At 37.2% G+C, this 21736-nt stretch overlaps 3 protein-coding genes across 3 annotated transcripts; all 3 read right to left on the bottom strand.

Moving 5' to 3' along the window:
* Window positions 1-993: 993 nt before the first annotated feature.
* LOC145131698 (uncharacterized) lies at window positions 994-1425 on the bottom strand. Its single transcript, XM_079066356.1, has one exon. The coding sequence runs from the start codon at window positions 1423-1425 to the stop codon at window positions 994-996; it is 432 nt and encodes a 143-aa protein (XP_078922482.1).
* A 13323-nt stretch (window positions 1426-14748) lies between these two features.
* On the bottom strand, window positions 14749-15816 carry LOC145131697 (uncharacterized). The gene is made up of 2 exons (XM_079066355.1): window positions 15455-15816; window positions 14749-15265 (listed from the first exon to the last, which is right to left on the bottom strand). The coding sequence occupies exons 1-2, from the start codon at window positions 15814-15816 to the stop codon at window positions 14749-14751; spliced, it is 879 nt and encodes a 292-aa protein (XP_078922481.1).
* An 83-nt stretch (window positions 15817-15899) lies between these two features.
* Window positions 15900-16937, bottom strand: LOC145131696 (uncharacterized). The gene is made up of 3 exons (XM_079066354.1): window positions 16841-16937; window positions 16634-16755; window positions 15900-16586 (listed from the first exon to the last, which is right to left on the bottom strand). The coding sequence occupies exons 1-3, from the start codon at window positions 16935-16937 to the stop codon at window positions 15900-15902; spliced, it is 906 nt and encodes a 301-aa protein (XP_078922480.1).
* Window positions 16938-21736: the final 4799 nt, after the last annotated feature.

The following is a 21736-nucleotide window of genomic DNA, read 5'->3' as shown; positions in this document are numbered from 1 at the left end:
TCGCCATGACTTCACTGGTGACTCTGTTGGAGACATTTTTAGCCATGCGCCGACTATAGTTGGGTGACCAACTGTGATTTGGGGATGATCATGAAGGCATATTTTTTGCGATTAGTATTGAAGTTTAGGGTGCAATTAGGGTAACCAAGTTTCGAATTGTGCCATTTTAGGGCACAATCTTCAACTTTTATACGGAGTTGGGCGGAACAGTGTGAACGTGGGCTCTACGTTTCACATTCCAAAACGACATCGCTTGGGTCCAAGACGTAAGTACAATTTCGTCATGTCATCGATGATGTGTCAAATTGGGATGATGTTGCATGGTTACCAGGTATAATAAGTAAAAGGGACTAAATTGCTAGGTTGCAACACACTTCGTGTGTGTGTGTATGTATGTATATATATATATATATATATATATATATATATATATATATATATATATATATATATACTAGTATGATACCCGCGCGATGCAGCGGCGCAGATAGTTCTTTCCGGCGGATAGTTTCCTTGCGGAAATTATTAGTTCCTTTCGGCCATAATATAAATTGTTTGGTGTAGATTGTTCCTTTTGGCGAATAGATTTTAGCAAGGTGCATAGTTGCAGTTTTGTCGTGAATTGTCTCTAGTAATGTGCATAACTACATAATATGACAGACGACAAATAGTTTCTTTTTGGGTGTCATCATTTGTTTTGGATCTTAATATATGATTATGTGGTAGATGTGTGCAAAAAATGAAACAAAAAAAAAATATCGAAAAACCATTTGTTTAAAAAAACATTATGTTTTTTTTGTAATGCATTTTCGAGATAAAAATAATAGTACGTTCAAAAACGCATAATAGCTAGAAATTAAATTTGTACATATCACGTCATATTTAAAAAACATGCAACCCATCAAACATATCATATTCAAAGAAAACATATAATCATCGACAAATGCCATTACATTCAAAACTATATCAATAATATCCATACACAGTTGTATTTTACATATCATGTAAGACTTCTCGATACACCACGTTTGATGTGTAAACTCCAGTTTGGTTAAAATCTTTAGTAGGCTTCACTAAGACCTTTGTATTGTCATGTGATATTCCTATGGAGAGCGCAATGTAAAGTTGTCCATGAGAAAATACTGATTCAGGTAGAAAAACACCAACATTTTGAATTGTCTGACCTTGAGCTTTATTAATTGTCATAGCAAATCCAAGCCGAATTGGAAACTGTTTTCTTTTCAGTTTGAATGGAAACATGTCATCTTCAGATGGACAAAGAGGGATTCTTGGCAAGAATACTCGTTTTCCAGCATGATGACCAATGGCTATTTCTACATCGATGACGTTCGTTTGAAAACCTTTGCATATCAATCCCGTGCCATTACATAAACCATTAGAAGGATCAATATTTCGTAACAGCATTATAGGGCATCCAATTTTAAGACGAAGGCGATGGGGGAAAACCACTCACATTTAAAGAGTTTAAGAATTCCATCTGATAGAATCTATTATTATCATCTTCTACTTCGTCAAAACTATAATACACCTTTTCCTCTCCACGGAACCTATCGATCAATTGATCATTAATTTCGTCGACATTTTCATTTTTAGTTGATAATATCGCCCCAGAAATAATATAATTAGAAAAACCTCCATTGATTTGCAAAGATGGAAAGATTGCATTAATCAAATTTTCTTTCGATTTGGCTTCACCGGTGTAAGGAATGGACATGTCATCAGGTATTCGGATAAAACTTCCATCGATAGCTTCTTCATCTCCGTTGCCAACTCATATTAAAAAATCTGAAAACCATGGATCAGCGAGTGCCCTCATATTTATAGTTAACCGAATCTTTTTAATTAAAGGCCAAAGAGGCGACATCCATAGGCTAGAGTCTACAATTTGTGCTCGAGTGCCACGTCTGATGACTGGTAACACTTGTCTAAAATCGCCACCCAATACCATTATCTTTTCACCGAAAGGGAGGCTCACCTTTGTAATGTCTTGCATCGTTCTATCCGCTGCTTCTATTCCTTGCCTATTAGCCATCGATGATTCATCCCATATGATTATTTTAGCTAAACGAAGCAGTTGTGTAAGGTCCTGAAACGGATCTTTACCAATGATCAAGCAACAAACAATCACAATAGAAGTAGAAGAAGAAGATTAATCAAGCTTGCACACGTTTATTGCAGAAAAACGTCAGGTACAACTTGATACAGTAAACCATAAACCCTCTGGCATCAACAACTAGACAAAGACCTACAACTCCTCTATAAATACTCGACTTGGGCCGTAAACGTGTTTACGGCCGTAAACTCACTATCCGACCGTAAACAGCTAAACAACCCCAAAAATGCACTAAAGACTCATAATGAACTATTACAATGAAAGCCTAGACCAAACCATTAACTGGACCCTTCAATCTCCCCCTTGGTTTGGTGCTAGCTTGGACTTAGTCTTTGTCGACCACCAGCACATCAGATTTTCCCATAGCTCCGTTCCACATCTCCTTCTCGATAATCTCAGCAACCATCGAAGTGTACTCCTTTGCAGCGGACTCAAAAAGGTCTTCAGCCACCTTGATCTGATGAATGGAGAGCTGATGTATATCCCACTTACCAAATTGAAGCAGATCCCTCTTGTCATACAAGCGGATACAATCCTCTTTAAGCTTGATGACAGCAGAAGCTGTAGTTTCATCAAACACCCAGTATTGCATGGATGCGAGAGAACCATCTGGATGATTTTAAAGGACGGGAATCTGCTTTACTTGAGCAGTAGCGGGCCACATCACTGACCGAAGTGGCTGATTTGTTTTGGGATCAATGACACTCGGGTAAACCTTGATTATAGACTCGGCAGTCTTCATTGAAGTAAATCCCTTAGCCACTTGATCTTCCAAAAATGTCTTGAACTGAGTCGCCCTGGGATTGTTTGATGGATTTGAGAAAGGAGCATTAGACAGCTCCGTAAGATCAACCCTAGTAAAAGAGTGAAAATCGTGAGCATCTTTGTACATTTCAGTATTGCCGGTCTTTTTTCTCACCATCCACATGTTCATAGTGTCATGGAATCCCCACGAAATGATTCCTGACCTATCACCATAAACGTCTCTGAAACGATTTTCTCCCAGATCTGTAAAGGTGATCTTTGATTGATCCCAGGGAGCATTGTGATCTGAGCTCCTTTTGAATAAAAATTGACCCTTTTCAGCTGACTTGGCCAATTTAGCACGTTTCAATGCCACTACACTCGGAGCATGTGCCGGTTCCTTGTCAAAACGGTCAACAACGGTGGTTGTTCTTGTAGGTTGTGGAACTATGGGAGCATCTTGATCAGGAAGATAGATCTTTGGCTCATCGACAGATGACTTGAATTTGTCACCAAAATCTTCTTCCAGCTTCTTCTTTAGATCGTAGCAGCTGGCGGTCAATAAGCCAAAATACGTCTGAAGATCAGTAATTTGCTTCGTCTTCAGAGCTTTATCTTCAATAAGTTCGGCAACTTGAATATTGAGCTTTGCATTTTCAGTTTGAAGGTCTGTAACCTTGATATCCAGCTCAATATTTTTCTGATCTAAATCAATATTTTTCTGATTCAGAGCATCGATCTCCTTCTGAAATCCAAGTATTGAAGGATTCTCTTCTCCTGAGCTGCCACCCCCAATATAAATTCCTTTGCCACGTGAGGGAGGCATTGTGAATTGTTCTTCGGCCAAATGCCTGGCTAGCCTGACAGAAGCAGCATCATGGTCTGGCCTGGGAGGAGAGAAACCTATGGGGAAGGAAGAGCCACCAGCTTCATGGAAGGTGCTAGGACCTTCACTGACGGGTTCAGATGAAACAATGGCGGGAGTAGTTGTTGGTGGAGTTGTAAAGCTTTGAGATACACCCGAATCAGGAATTCCCTGTCTAGGGTGAACTCTTCGTCTTTTTGTTGGAGGTTGAGAGGCCTGTGTAGTTGTGCGATCACTTTCCAATGGCTCAGATGTAGGTGGAACAACATCAAGGGGAGAAATCCCTGACACTGTCACCATAGGAATTGCTATTTCCGCCATTGGATTGGTAAGAGGAGGCGTGGCTTCGAGAACGTCTTCATTTTCCCTTATCTCTGTTGCTGGATGAGCAACTTCATCGATATTGTCAAGCAACGTGTTGAGGCTTTCACCGGTCATGAAGTCTTCATTACTACCAAATTTCAAAGGAATTTCATCGTTATCGAATCGTGTGAGATCGAGGTCTTCATACAAATCAGTCTCCGTTCCGCTTTTCGAAGACCCATCATTATAATCTCCTTGAACCTGAACAGATGTCAGTTCATGTTCCTCAGCTACTTGTGTATTAGGAGCTGGAGTTTCTTCTTCAACAGCACGATCTAACACTGTAATAACATCATCTTCTGAAATGACTTTCTCAGAAGAAGTGGGCTCAGATGACATTTTGTCTGACGTTCCATGAGATTCGGAGGATTCATTTATCTCAGCAAATTTTCCGAATTTCACAAGAGGATGTAATCCTTGGAAGACGACCTTTCCCTTGCGATTCTTCTTAATAAGACCAACAGTGTGGGGGCCTAATGACTTCATGTCTAGCGTGTCTCCCTCTTTGACCATCTCCGGAAATTGGTTGTCAATGAACAGCTGAATAAACCTAGGATACAGCAAGAAAGAATCTCTGGTCTCCCGGCTTATAGCATTGATGTTTACCAAGAACTCATCCAAAATGAACTTTGAGAAGTTAAATTTGATACCAGCAGCCAATGAAACAATTGCCCCTGTGTTCCTGAGTGAGATTTCATCAGCACCTGATCTTCTGCCCGAGATACAGCTCACGAACACATGCACCAAGAATCTCCAGTAGGGTGGCAGAAGCTTTTTCACCGTGGGAGGGTAGATGCCTTCATACCCCCATCTTCTTGAGAATCTTTTGCACATCTTCAATCCCGATTTCAGTAGGAAAATCAGGTTGATCGTTAATCAGCAATGTTTCTCTGATGTACTGCTCAGTGATCATAATCTTGCATCCTTTCACAAGAGCTTCAACGGTAACTACTCCATTATCTCTTGTCATCTTAGCAGTCTGCCAGAACTCCCTGACAATCTTCTGGTAGATGACTGGGTTCACAGTAATAGCAAAAGCCAGGCAGCATTCTCTCAGCCTGTAGATCATCGATCTGAAATCTCCATGAGCAACAGGAGGATCATTCAGTACAATAGTCAGGTTATGCATGTCAGCAAACTTCAAACTCGCCATTGATCTGCACTAAACCAGGCCAAGTAAGAAAACAAAATATTTGAGCAGTTAAAGCTTTAAGTTCTCTTAATTAATCAATTTCATTTTTGGCCTTAAAAATAATTTTGATCAAAAATTTGGAGTTTACGGTCAAACATGGTCAAAGTTAGGTTTACGGTTCAAATAGGGTTTACGGTCAAAAATGGTCAACATCGGGCTTACGGTCCAAATTGGGTTTACGGCCGTAAACCCATTGCAGTAATCTCCTGACCGTAAACGGAGTTTACGGTCGTAAGCTCCAAAGAAGTTTACGGTCGTAAGCTCCAAAGAAGTTTACGGTCGTAAACTTCTAGACCGTAAGCTCAGACCGTTTACGGTCGTAAGCCATCCCTAAACCGTAAACGCCGATGAACAGAAAAACCTCGATTAATCCCCCAGTTTCAGTCGAATCGATGAACAAACAGCATTTCCTCTGTCGGTTTTAGCATACCTTTGATGTGTACTAAACGATTTTTCAAAATCACACAAAAAAATTTCGAGGATGAGAGAGAGTAGAGAGGGTTTGCGGCCGGAAGGATGAAAGGGGCGGTGGAAAGGGTTTACAGCAGTAAACTCCACCTTTTATACCTCCTTTGAATTTTACCTGTCTCCCACACAGTATAAGGCACAGTCCTAATCCCAATTAGTTTTTCAAAAATAAAATCTTTTGAGGATTTTAAAATTAAAGTAAAATTAAAATTAAACTAAAAATAAAATAAAATAATTTCTAAAATTTAAGAATTAAAGAAATTTAAAAAAAAATAAATTTTGACAATTATAAAAATAAAATAAAAATTAAATTAAATTAAAAATAAATATGAGATAAAATAAATACAGACAATAATTCATCTCAAAAGTCACTGAAAATAATCTTGTGATACTAGGATCAAAGTTGTTAGACAGCCTTAATCCACTTGTCGGTACCTTTATCTTCACGTCTTTGTCTGGTCGATCGCCGGTATTGTGGTCCACTTAAACACGGAAAATTGTGATAGAATTAGGACATACCATTAGTTACAAGACAAAGTGATCCTAAGTTCCTAGATAATATTTCTTAAGGACCATTTAGCTGACGACGACCAGGGATATTGTTGTCCACCTAAATTGAGCAGCGAGATCTATAGACAATCTGTAACTGTTCAATTTTAATTGTACTAGAACATGTTTCCCGCTTCCTGATATGCTCCAGTAATCAAGGACTTCCAGAATACTCCTTACAACGGGTGAGCAGACAATTATTAAGAAAGAAGATAGATTTAGAATGCATATGCTATACACCCAGGTCGGATCTCTTCCAATCACGCAGAAGGTGAAACATATGACTAACTGAAGTTTTAGAGGGATTGAGAAAAAGAATGATGCATATACTGTGTACCAGGTCGGATTGTGAGTCACACAGAGGAGACAGTATATGGCTAACAGATAGAAAGAATTGCATAGATAGAGGATGCAGAGAAATAGAGTTGCATATGTTACAGTCCAGGTCGGATCTCTCGATCACACAAAGGAGGCAACATATGACTAACAGACAGATAGAGAGAAAACAATTTTCTACAGACCTAATTTATCAGAATTCACCAGTCACCCCATCAATACCGGAATTAAGGACAGAATCCGCACATCGAGGAAAAGTTAATCCACGGTTCCAGATACAGGTTCTTTTAATGTGACCAATAGATTCCCATATTTATCTCCCTGATCAACCTATCCAAGCATCGTATTGTCATGCTAAACGGATCTGACTAGGTCAAGATTTGTCAAGTCTATGAATTCCTTAAGTTCAACTCTGCCTAGTCAAGTCTTTTTAGAATCTTTCGTGCCTACCAGCGCATCAAACACAGAGCATAGACAATTTAATTTTGGGTACGTTACGCAGACTCAGATTGCCTGTTATCACTTGATAATATCACTTCCCAGTACTACATCTACAAGCAAAACTGCAAGTGACAATATTTTTGATTTTTCTGAATTTTTTAATGTTTTTGGATTTTTGAATATTTTCTGAAAAAAAATAAAACAGAAAGAAAATACTTTTGGATTTTTTTTTAATTTTTTTGTTTGCTTTTTGTTTATTTCTCCCCCTAAATTTGTACATGGGTGAGAATGAAATCACTAAAATGCGCAAATTTAAACTAACCTAAGTAAAAATAAAAATTTAATCCTCAAAACGAATCATTTTTAAAAATCCCACAAGCACATCGAATCGAGCTTTGTTAAAAGGCTTGGTGAACAGATCCGCCACATTATTGGCAGTGGGAACCTGTTCTACCCAGATGAGCGAGCGCTCATAACAATCTCTGATAAAATGAATTTTGATATTAATGTGCTTGGTTTTGGAATGATGGACAAGATTTTTAGTAATTTGAATTGCGGCCTCATTATCACAGTGAATGGGGGTTTCTAGATAATTCAAACCGTAGTCCAACAGCTGATGTTGGATCCAGATAACTTGAGAACAGCAAGCAGATGCAGCAACGTATTCCGCTTCTGTTGTTGAGGTGGAGACGGTATGCTGTTTCTTGCACTGCCACGACACCAGCCTATCTCCAAGGAATTGGCACCCTCCTGAAGTAGATTTCCTGTCAAGCTCACAGCCTCCATAATTACAGTCAGCAAAAGCATATAAATCAAATTCAGAATTCTTCGGATACCAAAGACCCAATCGTGGGCTGCCTTTGATATACCGAAAAATCCTTTTGACAGCAATAAGATGTGAAAGTTTAGGATTAGCCTGATAGCGAGCGCATTGACAAACTGCAAACATGATGTCGGGACGACTTGCAGTAAGATACATCAACGATCCGATCATCGATCTGTAGTGTGTCTGGTCTACGGATTCGCCATCAATATATGGATTCAGCAGGGGTCTTTCAGCCATTGGTGTCGATGCAGGTTTTGCGTCTTGAAACCCGAACTGCTCAAGAATATCTTCCACATACTTAGCTTGATGTAGCAGGATTCCGGTTGAATTTTGTTTGACCTGAAGCCCCAGAAACATGTTCATTTCACCCAGTGAACTCATCTCAAACCTCTTTTTCATCACGCCTTCAAACTCTTTGCATAGCTGTGGACTGGTAGACCCGAAGATAATGTCGTCAACGTAGATCTGGACTAGAATCTGATCATTACCAACATGCTTGATGAATAAAGTTTGATCAATAGTGCCGCGAGAGTATCCATGCTCGAGCAAGTGCTTTGTTAGAGTCGCATACCATGCTCGAGGAGCTTGATGCAACCCATACAACGCCTTGTCCAACTTGTAGACATGATTAGGAAACTTTGAGTTAACGAACCCAGGTGGTTGATCAACATAGATTTCTTCCTTCACCTTGCCATACAAGAAGGCAGTCTTGACATCCATTTGGTAAACCGTGAATTTCATGTAAGAAGCATATGCAAGGAAGATACGAATAGCCTCCAAGCGAGCCACGGGAGCATAAACCTCAGTATAATCAAGACCCTCAACTTGTCGAAACCCGCGAACCACCAACCTTGCTTTATTGCGCACTATTACACCAGAATCATCCTACTTGTTTCGATAGACCCAGCGTGTGTCAAGAGACCTTTTGCCCTTTGGTAACTCAACCAAATTCCAAACCCCGAGCTTTTCAAACTGATTTAGCTCTTCATGCATCGCATCTACCCAGCTGGGCTCATTCAAAGCCATGTCAACGTTCTTGGGCTCTATTTGAGATATAAAGCAAGAGTAGAGACATGCATTGACATCTCCACTCTGACTTCTAGTTTTAACTCCATCACCCAGCTGACCAATGACGTTATCAATAGGATGATCGCGTTGAATTCTCGAAGGTATGTCTTGGCTGATATCATTGAGTGAAACAGGAAGAGTGTGAATGTTGAAACCTCCATCATTTGCTGATTGATCCACATTAGATGAATCTGCTACAAACTCATTAGCAATTTCTTCAGGAAAGAGTAGTTCCATAAAAGTTGGAGTGACAACGGAAGCATCTCTAGACATGAACTCTCTTTCAACAGGGGTAAGAGGTGTAGCATCAACATCAGGAGTTCCATTTTGAACTTTAGACTCTGGACTATCAAGTCGATCAGATGACTCCCCTTCAGGTGGAGTAGAAGACTCCCCCTCAGATGGAGCAGAGGACTCCCCCTCAACCGTTGGAGGTCTGTAAACAACTTCTTCGTCTTCGTCTTCAGAAACAATCTTCGAACCAGAAGAGGATCCATTTGAACCATCTGAAGACACATTTAAGGATTTGAAAAGCGATGTGTAATCAAATAACCAGTCAGGACCCACTCGAGCGTCTGTTTCATTCTCCTCCAACCAGCGCACGTCATAGGATTCGACAATCTGCTTAGTCTTCTTGTTGTAAACCCTATACGCGGTGCACGCAACATATCCTATGAAATAACAATCATCGGCTTTGGCATTGAATTTAGGGTTGGATTCCAAGTGAAGAAGGGTGCAAGGGCAGCCAAATACACGGAAATGGCTGACTGAAGGCTTGTGTCCATAGAGAATCTCGTACGGTGTCTTCATCTGAGCTTTGTTGATTAGAACACGATTCTGCACGTAGCAAGCAGTGTTAATCGCCTCAGCCCAAAAGAAAACAGGTAATTTAGAATCACAAAGCATTGTCCTTGCAGCATCTTTTAAAGTTCTATTTCTCCTTTCAGCAAAACCGTTTTGTTGAGGCGTGTGAGCAGAGCTGTATTGACGCATGATCCCCTTTTCTGCGCAAAAATGGTCAAGAACTGAATTCTTGAACTCAGTACCATTGTCAGTATGAAGCGCCTTCACCTGGTTGTTGGTTTGATTCTCAATCATCACAATGAACTTCTTTATCAGATCAGCAACCCCAGCTTTGTTGGATAAGAAGAAGACCCACGTAAAACGAGAGAAATCATCGATCACAACTAGACAGTACGAATTTATGTTGATGCTCAGGACGTTGACCGGACCAAATAAGTCCATATGTAATAATTGGAGCACCTGACTGATTGAGTTGACATGCTTTGGCAGGTGTGGTTTTCTATGATGTTTTCCTTGGGCACAGGACACACACTTCTCAAATGTAATAAAGTCTCTGACAGGTAAGCCTCGGACCATCTCATTCTTAGCAAGTCGATTCTGGTTTTTCGCGTTAGCATGACCGATTCGTCGGTGCCACAGCATCGCATTTTGTTCGGACACCTTTGAAAATAGGCAAGTGACTTGTTCAGGTATGTTACTGTTCATGTCAATAATGTAAGCATTCCCATCCCGCTTAGATTTGACGAGAATCCACTCTTCCGGGATGACAATTCCTGGCTTGAGAATCATGCATTCTTTATCGGTAAAATGGGTAGAATAGCCTTTGTCGCAAATTTGGGAAACACTCAACAAGCTATGCTTTAACTCGGGAGCAAAGTTGACATTTTCAAAGCTTAGCACTCCATTTGTAACGGTTCCTCTTTGAGTGATCTTGCCACCATCTCCGCCCGCGAAGGAAACATACCCCCCATTAAAAGATTGAATGTCGCTCAATTGGGAGATGCCTCCTGTCATATGCCGGGAGCAGCCGCTGTCGACGTACCAAGGACGAACGACATTCCTCCACAATTGTCCCTGTAAAATGAGCGGGATCATTTAGATTTGGGAACCCAGGTCATCACTGTCCTGGGTTTCCTTTTCGCTTTCTCTGATTTATCTTTTAATTTTTTTAAATTAGGATCCTCATTTCTAATCACTTCAGATGATGATGATGATGGATTGGAAATTGATTTGGGCATCCAATGATATTTAGGTTTTATAACATTCTCAGGTGGTTTTGAAATAGGTTTCTTATTAGTTTGCACTGAGCCTCTGGATGTTCTACTAGAAGTGGTTGAAGATCCAGAACTGCTTTTTGACGAAACCGATCTTGGCGGAGCCTTGTTCGGTTTTGGCAAACTATTTTGAGCTTTGTTAGTAAAAACCTTTTTATTCTTTTGAAAAACAACCCTTTTTCTTCTTCGATCATCTTTCCAATCATCATTTCGAGAACAAGTTCTTGAGGATTTTCTAATTAAAGACCTTCCTCGAGATTCGTTCTCTCCTCTTGGTGACATATAATTCACAAAGATCCTATTTTGACAATTCCTAGCTATATGACCACCAACACCACAATTAAAACAAATCTGTTTATTATTTGAACTTGTACTGCATTTCTCAGATTTATTTTCTTGACAGACACTCTTACTCTTCTCAGAAGAACATGCATGAGAAATAGGTTGTGAGATAAGTGAGGGTGCCTCAGATGGTGTGACTTGTGGAATTGATGGGTTTTCATGAGAATCACAAGCATCAGAATTACCAAACAGTTCATCAAACATATCAAAGAAATTAAGTTCAACAGTAGCAGATGTGGAAACATCACACGAAACATTCTCAGTCTTAACATCAGAAACAAAAACTTTTTCATTTGAAACAAAAATATCAGAATCAGAAACAGAAACAAAAACAGATTCTCCAACTTCACGCTTTGCCTGATCTAAGGGTTGATCTGCAGGGGAAGTAGAAATGTTAGTACTTTCAACATTAATAAATCTGCCTGAAACGAAACCAGATGGCTTGCCATAAACCATAAATGGTTCGTTGGCAATCTCATCCTTGGATAGGGGTTGATACTGATATGTATGATTATAAGGAGGAGGTACACTATCATATCCTAAACCCTTTTGTTGGTTTCGTTTGAACTGCATGCAGTGATCAATCATGTTGGCAACTACCTCGCTTGATCCATCAAATTTTCTAAAATCAAAATTTGCAGTTTCAAATTGTCTTTTTAATGTATCAAGCTCGGTAATTAACTCATCATTTTGTCTCTTAACATAATCATAAAGCTCACATTTCTCACTGTATTCTGTCTGAATTCTTTTAAAATCTTTTATTTTTGTCTCTAACTGGGCCTTAAAGGGGTTTTGTCCTTTCCTAAGCTGATAGCCCTCATATCTAAGGTCCTCTACTTCTCTACGTAATAATTGAATTTCATCATGAAGAAGTTTAACATATTCATTACATGCCTGAGAGCAAGAAGGTAGATTTACCTCATTCTTCTTGGGCTCGGAAGTAGAAGACACCATCATAGCAAACTGCAGCTCCATCATTTCTGCTTCAGGATTAGCTGCATCATTCTTTAGGGGATCATCATCAATTTGAGCTAGGTGAGCGTTTTCTGGCCCAAAAATATTCAAAGCCTGAATCTGGTCCTCCCAGTCAAAGGACTGAGCGACCATAGCAGTCTCACCATTAACCGCAGCACCTGCACAGTTGTTTCCCACTGCAACCATTGTCCCGTTGTTGTTCGTCCTATGATCTGGCTTTGGAAACTCACGAGCAAAGTGACTCGGCTCGTGGCAGTTGAAACATCGCAGCATTCCCTTGTTGAATCCCACCTTCTTGTCAGCATTAATGCCCCAGTTGTTCTTCCCTGTCTTCTTAGCAAACTGCTTGACCCTGAAAACAGCCATAGCAATCTGCCATGTAATGTCCATCTCTTCCACGTCTTCTGGATGAATCTGATCCAGGTCAGCAAATGCAAGCTGAGGTGGAAGCTCTCCAGCTACAAAAGCATTGTAGCAGTTAACAAGCCCAGTGGCTAGAGCCAGATTTTCATCAGTGTCTTTCGTGTTTGAGGAAGAGGCTACAACTGGCACATTTGGAGGAGGAACAGCTTGTGGAGTGACAAATGGCTGGCTTTGAGAATAAGGAATGGATGATGCTGCAGCGAAGGTCTGAATCTGAGGTTGTTGAGCAGCAAAAGCTTGACCTGAGGAAGACATGATTGATGAGAGAGCATTGTTGGATGAGATTCCAATATTTGCAGTAGAGTACGAGTTCACATGGTTAATTTCTCTCTGTTTGTCGTCAATATCACAAGCTTTGATGATCGCCATGATTTTAGCAAGAGTGAGGCGATTTAGATCCTTGGTCTTCTTAATCACAACAACATTCATGTCCCATGATCTAGGAAGAGCATTCAGAAGCTTCTTGTTAATCTCTGACTTGGTCAAGAAAATCCCAGATATATTCATGTCAGTGGTGAGAGTTGTGAACCGTTGCAGCTGTACCTCAAGAGTCTCTCCGGGAATGTAGTTGAACATATTGAACTTTTGTCGCAACATGTCCTGGCGACTCTCCTTCATATCTTCATTGCCTTCATATACCTCAATTAGGGCTTCCCACAAATCTTTAGCTGAAGTGTACTCTCGGAAACCTTGAGCAATATCAGGAGATAATGTCATGGTTAGAGTGGCTAAAGCCCTTTCCTGTTCTTCCACCTTTTCAAACTCTTCATCTGTGTAGTTTTCAACAGCTTTGTCAATCACTTGACCTCCAACTGTCATAGTGATTCTAACAAGGCCTCTAAGAATGCTTCTCCAGACTTTAAAGTCCTTCATTTTAATATACTTTTCAATCGTGTATTTCCACTCAGTAAAACCATCTGCAGACATTAATCTTGGAATACGCGTAGTAGTGCCCATGACAGTATCAAGTTCGTGAAAATGAGTTTGACTTTGAGATTCCATTAGAAATTAAAGCGGAATAAAGTCAGAAAAGAGTTTACGGTTGATGATGATGAGATTACGACCGTAAACAGCGTTTACGGTTAATGAGATTACGACCGTAAACCGGGTTTACGGTTGAAGTGTTTACGACCGTAAACTGTGTTTATGGTTTGGATGATTACGGTTTGAATGTTTACGGTTTAAGTGTTTACGGTTATTGAAGCTTAGTTTACGGTTAATGAAGATTCACAGTTTACGGTTTCTTAAGGTTCTTGAGTTTACAGCCGTAAACAGAGTTTACGGTCAGCAGTAAACTCCCAGAAGTTCTTGAAAAACGCGATTTTGGAGTAGATTCAGTCCCTTTAACCACGAAAACACTAAAACCAATCTCGAACAATAAAGAATGTCAGTTTAAGCAGCCGAAAACTCGATTGAATGAAGCTTTGACACCGGTTTTTGCTCTGATACCAATTGTAAGGTCCTGAAATTGATCTTTACCAATGATCAAGCAACAAACAATCACAATAGAAGTAGCAGAAGAAGATTAATCAAGCCTGCACACGTTTATTGCAGAAAAACATCAGGTACAACTTGATACAGTAAACCATAAACCCTCTGGCATCAACAACTAGACAAAGACCTACAACTCCTCTATAAATAATCGACTTGGGCCGCAAACTGGGTTTACGGCCATAAACGTGTTTACGGCCGTAAACTCACTATCCGACCGTAAACAGCTAAACAACCCTAAAAATGCACTAAAGACTCATAATGAACTATTACAATGAAAGCCTAGACCAAACCATTAAGTGGACCCTTCAAGTTGAGCAGCCTTACTCTGTTGATCAATCTTGCACATTGAGTTATTTTGAAGATTGATTGGAATCTTGAATCGCGAATGAGCTGTTCTCCCTCCAGACATATTATTCGCCGCAGCACCAGATGTAGCAGTAGCAAGTGCAATTAGACCACGAGAACGAACCTCGGAAAGCAAGGTAGATTATGATCTACGTGCCTCATGATCTCATCATATGCAGTTTTTTGGTCGGGATTGAGAGAATCTTTAGCAAGGAGGTGTTCATCTTCAACAACAATAGAGTACTCCTCTAGGACCTCGTGATATCCTCCAAATTCTAAATTGATGGTTGTATTTAGCATAGGAAGATCAAATTCACCAAGATCCTTACCCATAGATTGCAAAAATATACCGATATCCATAAGAACCATAGCTTGAACTCGTTCAACACTTTCACATTGTTGCCTATAATCTTCAGAGAGTGAATTAAAGTGGTCATCCCATAACTTATGAACATCTCCGGGCTCGCAAAAAATCAATATAGTGGCGAATAACCTTCTAAGAGCCCCTGGAAACTGAAAAAGTGAGGCCTCCTTAAGACATTCAGATAGATTGTCATCATTCTCTATTAATCCCCTCTCAGTAGCAGCTTTACGAAATGTCGGGTGTAATATGTTGTTCACCCTATAAAGATCTTCAAAGCATGTTGGCCCTCTAACATGTGATAGGAGTATTCGTAGGTAGTATCGCTCTCCTTCTGTGGGGTTAACAGAAACCAATCAGCCTCTCATTTCTCCTTTTTTTCTTTGCTTCCAACAACGTTTAGTTGTATTCCACGTAAAGTATTTTGGGAATTCTTTATACAAATATTGCCTCGCTATCTTGTATTTTTTATTCATGTCGAAAAAATCAGTCAACATTGAACTCTTATCTTTCTCCCTTGCAACGATATCAGTCATGTTATCATTATCTAAGAATCTAACTAATTGTTGGCTTGGGAGATGAAGATGCAAAGCCATGATAAAAGGGTGGATTTGAGAAAGCAAAAACCTGTAAATTCGCCACATTGCCTCGGGAGGCGAGATATAACGTGCATCTTGATATCTCTTGATCTCATTAATAATAGGCTCTCCTCCATCTGGATCAATATGGACAACTTGTTTGTCATGTCCTTTGTAAACATACTTAAAAGCATATTCCACAGATTTTATGCTCGAGCAAACCTCGACATTCATGTGGCAATTGAACATCATCAACAACTTTGGATTATATGGGACCACCCACCTATTGTCAAGTGTATTTCCTTGTACGTCTACCTCTATCCCATTGTTTCTCCTTCGATATACGGATATGAGTCTTTTCCTTGTGTTGTCACTTCACTACATTGTCTAGGATATCTCCACCGACATTGTGTCGGGATACCCTGCATACAAGGACTGGATTCTCGTAAATGACCACAAGGACCATTCATCATGTGTTTCACAACGATTTCATGCATTTTGGGATATTTTTTCGGGTCGAGAAGTTCAGCACACACCATCTTATCATAATGGTCCGGATTTATCATCTTGTGTTCTGGTCTCATTATCAGGAGGAAATGTGCATGTGGCAAACCACGTTTTTGAAACTCTACCACATAGACATGTGCTCGAACGACGCCCAAAATATGCTTATTGAGAAGTTGCTCCTTAAGATCTTCTAGTTTTGCACGAAACACTCTTAATACAAGGTCTGGCCGGTCTTGAGCACTTTGGCCAGGTTTTAGATCATTAACAATTTCAGGCCAACTTGGATTACATGTTACGGTAAGAAATATATCAGGCTTTCCGTCCTCTTGAACTAACGTCATCGCATCTAGGAAACGTCGTCGCATGTCACGTGGTCCTCCGATAAAAGATGCCGGTAAGACAATTCGTTGTCCGACTCTACTTGGTTCAGTCTCACCGGCGTTGACACAATCGGCAACTCCTTGGTAAAGGTCAGATCTTATTTTTTTTTGTTTAGTCTACAAAAGAGCAACCGTGATGTCTCGATCTTTATATAGATATCTACCACAAATTGTTGTAGTAATCTTCCCCCCAATAATATCAAATTATCACTTGAACGGATCTGGAATTTGTAACAATAATACTCACGCATCGTTACATTATTCCTACCCGTTTTCGAGTTAGTCCCTGAATAATTGTAATATTAAAAAACATATAAATTATATGTATGTATATATAATCATTTACTTTGAAATTACATAAATAAATGTACCTTCTATATCATCCTCAATATTTTCATCATCAGCCACAACTTCATTGATGGACACCCCATCCCTCGCTATTTTTGAATGCCAACTAGGATTCGCCATTAGGAAATAACAAAGGATCGTAACAGCCTTCGTAAGGTTGAATTTTTGTATTGTACTCAGACTTCCCATATACAATAATGCTTCTTTTATATGTCGTTATATTGTCATTACCTTCTACCCAAATACCAGCGACCTGCATAACTCTTCATTTTAGTACGATGCATATAGTATGGAAATTGATATAATGACTCCGAATAAAAAAAAAAGTATATATCTATATCAAACCTCAGATGTAGTCGGTCGATTGTATACCCTTTGGTCAAGTTTCACGGATGCATTCAAAGTGACTTTATAGTTATCGAGAGGTCCTAATTCACGAAGGCTACGAAATGTTGTAACATATGGATTTGTAGCAAGAGCATTCGTCAAATCTTGAATGATGTTTTTATCAATATTAGGCCATTTAAGTCTATGCGTAAGTCGGTTTCAGAGTCGTAAAAATATAACTGTAAGTACCTAGGTTTTCCATCCCTTGGTACTAATTGGTCGATTTTGTGATATATTGTTCCGTTGGCTCGAAATGTATATACCCCAGATTTCATATTCGCCAATTCTTCATCTAACTCTACCCCCATAGATGTGAAAGAAAAGTTTGTATTGTAAGCATGTATGTTATCTCTAAACATTTTCCCTTTTTCATTTTGCGATGTGAAAAGATCATATAGCTCTGGCGGAATATGGGTAGATGCTAACTTTGTTTTCCCACTCATGCAGCAGAAGGTGGCAAGTTTATGTTTGAAACGTTTTGCTCCACAATGAATACATGTATTGCATGCCTCTAAAACAGAATGGACGGTGGGGATACCATTGAAAACATAATGGTACGGATCACTACAAGCTCCTGTATTTAGGATACATGAACAAAATATTAATTTTAAACAGTAAATAAAAAAAGATGTAATCGTTCATTTAAAGTAACATTGTTTAAGTGGAATAAAATCGAAAACTAACCATTTGATGTTTCATGTGTTAACACTGAACATATTTGGGTGTTTTCTTCATTGTTTCGTCGTTGCTGATCTCTTAGAAGCATTATCTTCTTTTGTTTATTTCGTTCATAATAATTTTTGTTAATATCTTTCCTACTTTGCGGAATGATACTTTCTTTTCCTAGCTGTTTTTCTTTGTTTCGTGCATAATATTGTTGATTAACTTTTTTCCGATTTTCTTTACTACTTTGGGAAGCGTCACTGCTAACAACTTTTTGCATTTTGTTTTTTCCAAATCAACCTTGCCAATACTCTCTATTGTACCGTTTTCTTTTTTCTGCAACAATTTTAGTAATATTGTCATATTTCTTATATGTTTTTCAATTCAATTATGAAAAACAGAACATACCTTTCACATTATGTAAAAGAATTTCTTTAAATTGACGATTTTCATTTTGACCATCTTCGTTTCTCATTTCAAGCTATAAAAAAACATAAGACAACATTACACATTATAGCAATCCCATAAGTTAATTTGTTCAATACTCTTAATATTTATCAAAAACAATAGAAATTCAACATAATATATTTAGTGTTTCAACATTCCAACAGATAACATAAATTAATAAGCAAAACAACTAAAACAACCCTCAAAATGTATATGGAGGACAATAAAGTAACAAAAACAACAACATAGTTCAATAACCAAAACAACAACACAAATAACCCTCCAAATCTTTCACCCAACAAATTCCTAATAAGTTCACAACCCTCCTAGATGTATCATCCTAACATATTCCTAATAAGTTCTGCTTCTGGCATGATCGGATGAAACGCAACCCTTGAAATGTATGTTGAGAATAGATAATTCACTGAAAAGCAATTTTATGTATGTTAATAAAAAAAATAACTATTTTTGGGGGATTAAAAGTGAACTAGGTTTAAACTTACCTCCTCCTTGTTCGCAAAATTTTACTTGGGATACATATATGACCCATTGGTATACAATTGCTCGAGCAAGCATAACAGGTGAGGCTTCAGGAGTGAGATTCAAGATCAGATTGATTACAAAACCCCTATTAAAAATTAAAAATATATAATTATAAAGTATAAGTTATGATGAACATAGTAAATTAAATAAAATAATCTTTTAATTCATAAAGAAAAATACAATATAATAACTTACGATTGATCTTGAAGAGTCATTTCAATTGCAAAATGATGGCCTAAAAGACGTCCGCTTATAACTTTCCCAACAATGTCTGAATCAACAACTATGTTGAATCAAATTTTACTTTTTTTAAAAATCAAATATTTAATATAAAAATTAATTGAAATTTACCAATCAATATTCGGCGGCGTTGCATTCTCACAAGAGTTTCGATGGAACTAACCAATGGATAAACAGGAAACGGAATTTCAAGGTTTGGTTCAAGAAACCTAAATTGTGTATTTTCATCAACAGCAATCACATATTCATCATAAAAAAAAGTATATCCTTCATACTTGGGACAGACATTGGGATTCCAGTAGAGCTTAAAATGATTAAATGAGAATAATCGGCCCACCATATTTCTGTTTTCATATCTTTCCATAAAATGACCAGGAACGACAGCCATCATTTTTTCTCTCTATCAAAAAAAAAATATTTTTAAAAAATAATTAAAAAAATAGCTAATCCTTTAGTTAAAATAAGCATCTAATATATATTAAGAGTATCCCAAACTTACATTTTTATCAACTAAAATGATGATTAATCTATTCCTTCTGTCATCCCTCCATAGGAGATCAACTCGGGCGCATGAAAACTTATACCAGCAATACGGACTACTAAGTGAACGAAAGCAGTGTACTTGAAAATATTGATCCATTTTCCACAAAATATCAAATAAAATATAAAACTACATTTTGTGATGAGTTACGTATATCCCATATTTCATATTTACCTTCCTTGTAATAAAAATATAAAAAGAAACCAAAAGATAATGTAAAAAGAAACCAAATAACAGTAGATATCATAAACATATAGAAATTATAAAATGCATAATTTATAAACATCAAAAGAAACCAAAAGAAAATGTAAGGAAAAAAAAGAAAGTCCTAATTCTTAAACTTCTTATCCCATATTTCATATTTACCTTCCTTGTAAAGATACAGAGATAAAAATAACAGTAGATATAATATAAGACATTAAGGTTTTGGAGTGCTGTTTTGTAGTATCAAACATATATCAAGAAAAAAAACATAAATGTCAAATGAAACAAACAAGAAATGGATGCTTTAGACAATAAAGGGGCAAAAAGGTCACACACAAATCTCAAAATAAATACATGAAAATAATGGATTTGCAATAGCACTTTGGGAATGTTTCGTAGAGAAAGTATGTTGTCATAAAGTAGGATGCTATATCACAAAAGTATATAAAAGTATGATACTGTTTCTAGCACTTTGGGGAAGTTTTGTAGGGTGCTATTTCAAAAAACTAAACGAAAGTATGTTGACGTTTTTAGCATTTGGGTGTTGTTTTTGTAATATCACACACAAATCTCGAAATTAATTCATCAAATTTTTTTTGATATATTGGTAAAAAAATAAAATAAAAAAAACATTTTTTTAAATATGGTAAAAACGTTTTTTTTAATAATCTTATTAATTAAAAATAGATTAAATTCAGTTCTAATATTTAGGTAAAAAATCAATTAATTAGACAGCATTCCATGATTGTAGTAATTAATTAATTATCCATATTTAGTTATATTGCAAAATTCCATTTAAGCCCTTATGGAATGATTGGTCTATAATTGTTCTCGCAATCTCAACCTTTTAGGTGTTCTCATTTGATCATCTCCATATATATATATATATATATATATATATATATATATATATATATATATATATATATATATATATATATATATATATATATATATATATGATGAGGTTCAATAAAAAACCATAATTAACCAATGAACCAACGAACCAATCTTTTTTTCAACTTTTAGAACTTATTTTTTATTAAAAAAAAAAACTAAAAATACATAAATTCATAACTTTTTATCCTTTTTCCAATGATATCAAATTCGAATTTTTTTTTACGTCAAATTCACAATGTGAATCAGGATTCACACGGTGAATCCGAAAAATATTTTTCACATTCACAATGTTAATATATGAATTTAGATATTTTCATATTTTTTTTTTCGATAAAGAATAAGCTCTAGAAATTGAAAAAAAGATTTGGTTCCTTGAAGAACCAATAATTATGGTTCTCTATTGAACTTTTCCCTATATATATATATATATATATATATACATTTATTTAAACTAAGTATTGTGTTATTGTATAGACAAATGTGGACCAATTATTCTAAAAGGGTATTAATGTAATCTTGCAATATAATTTATTTTTTCCCAGTTAATTAAACTTTGATTGATATCAATCAAATTCCTAAATATCAGGCTATTAAATATGCATTTTATCAACGAAAATAACACACACACACATATATATATATATATATATATATATATATATATATATATATATATATATATCGTATACGTTTCAATCCATTGCAGATTCATAGTTCATCATCTTCAGAGCAGTTTTCTTATTCTGATAGTTCGTTAATAGAGGTATGTTGTTCATGGAATTTTTTTTTATATTTTTGAAGTATCGTTTATCATGTGCATATAAATTTTTGTATATTCATAGTTAAGAATAATCATTTATATGATTCATCTCATATTTGTTCTTTACGATATTCCAGTGATGAAATTCATGTTTTCAATTTTATTGTTGTGTTTTTCAGAACAAAGATTATATTGATAACAATAAGAAGGACTTTTCTGATAACAATGATCGGA

This window comes from Lactuca virosa, chromosome 8 (genome assembly GCF_052849685.1).
Source record: "Lactuca virosa cultivar CGN04683 chromosome 8, Lactuca_virosa_CGN04683_v6, whole genome shotgun sequence".
NCBI classification, from domain to species: Eukaryota; Viridiplantae; Streptophyta; class Magnoliopsida; order Asterales; family Asteraceae; genus Lactuca; species Lactuca virosa.
The sequence above is the reverse complement of the archived record's forward strand: the minus strand, read 5'-3'. Positions and strand labels throughout refer to the sequence as shown.

What these genes read in the sequence shown, in the direction of transcription:
- LOC145131698 (XM_079066356.1), bottom strand. Translation starts at nt 1,425, where the DNA reads ATGCTGTTACGAAATATTGATCCTTCTAATGGTTTATGTAATGGCACG.
- LOC145131697 (XM_079066355.1), bottom strand. Translation starts at nt 15,816, where the DNA reads ATGAATGTCGAGGTTTGCTCGAGCATAAAATCTGTGGAATATGCTTTT. An exon ending in AAAAAATACAAGATAGCGAG is followed by an intron (nt 15,266 to 15,454) that starts GCAATATTTGTA and finishes AGATCTTTATAG; the next exon opens with GGTGAACAACATATTACACC.
- LOC145131696 (XM_079066354.1), bottom strand. Translation starts at nt 16,937, where the DNA reads ATGGCGAATCCTAGTTGGCATTCAAAAATAGCGAGGGATGGGGTGTCC. An exon ending in TATTGAGGATGATATAGAAG is followed by an intron (nt 16,756 to 16,840) that starts GTACATTTATTT and finishes ACAATTATTCAG; the next exon opens with GGACTAACTCGAAAACGGGT. An exon ending in GATTACTACAACAATTTGTG is followed by an intron (nt 16,587 to 16,633) that starts GTAGATATCTAT and finishes GCTCTTTTGTAG; the next exon opens with ACTAAACAAAAAAAAATAAG.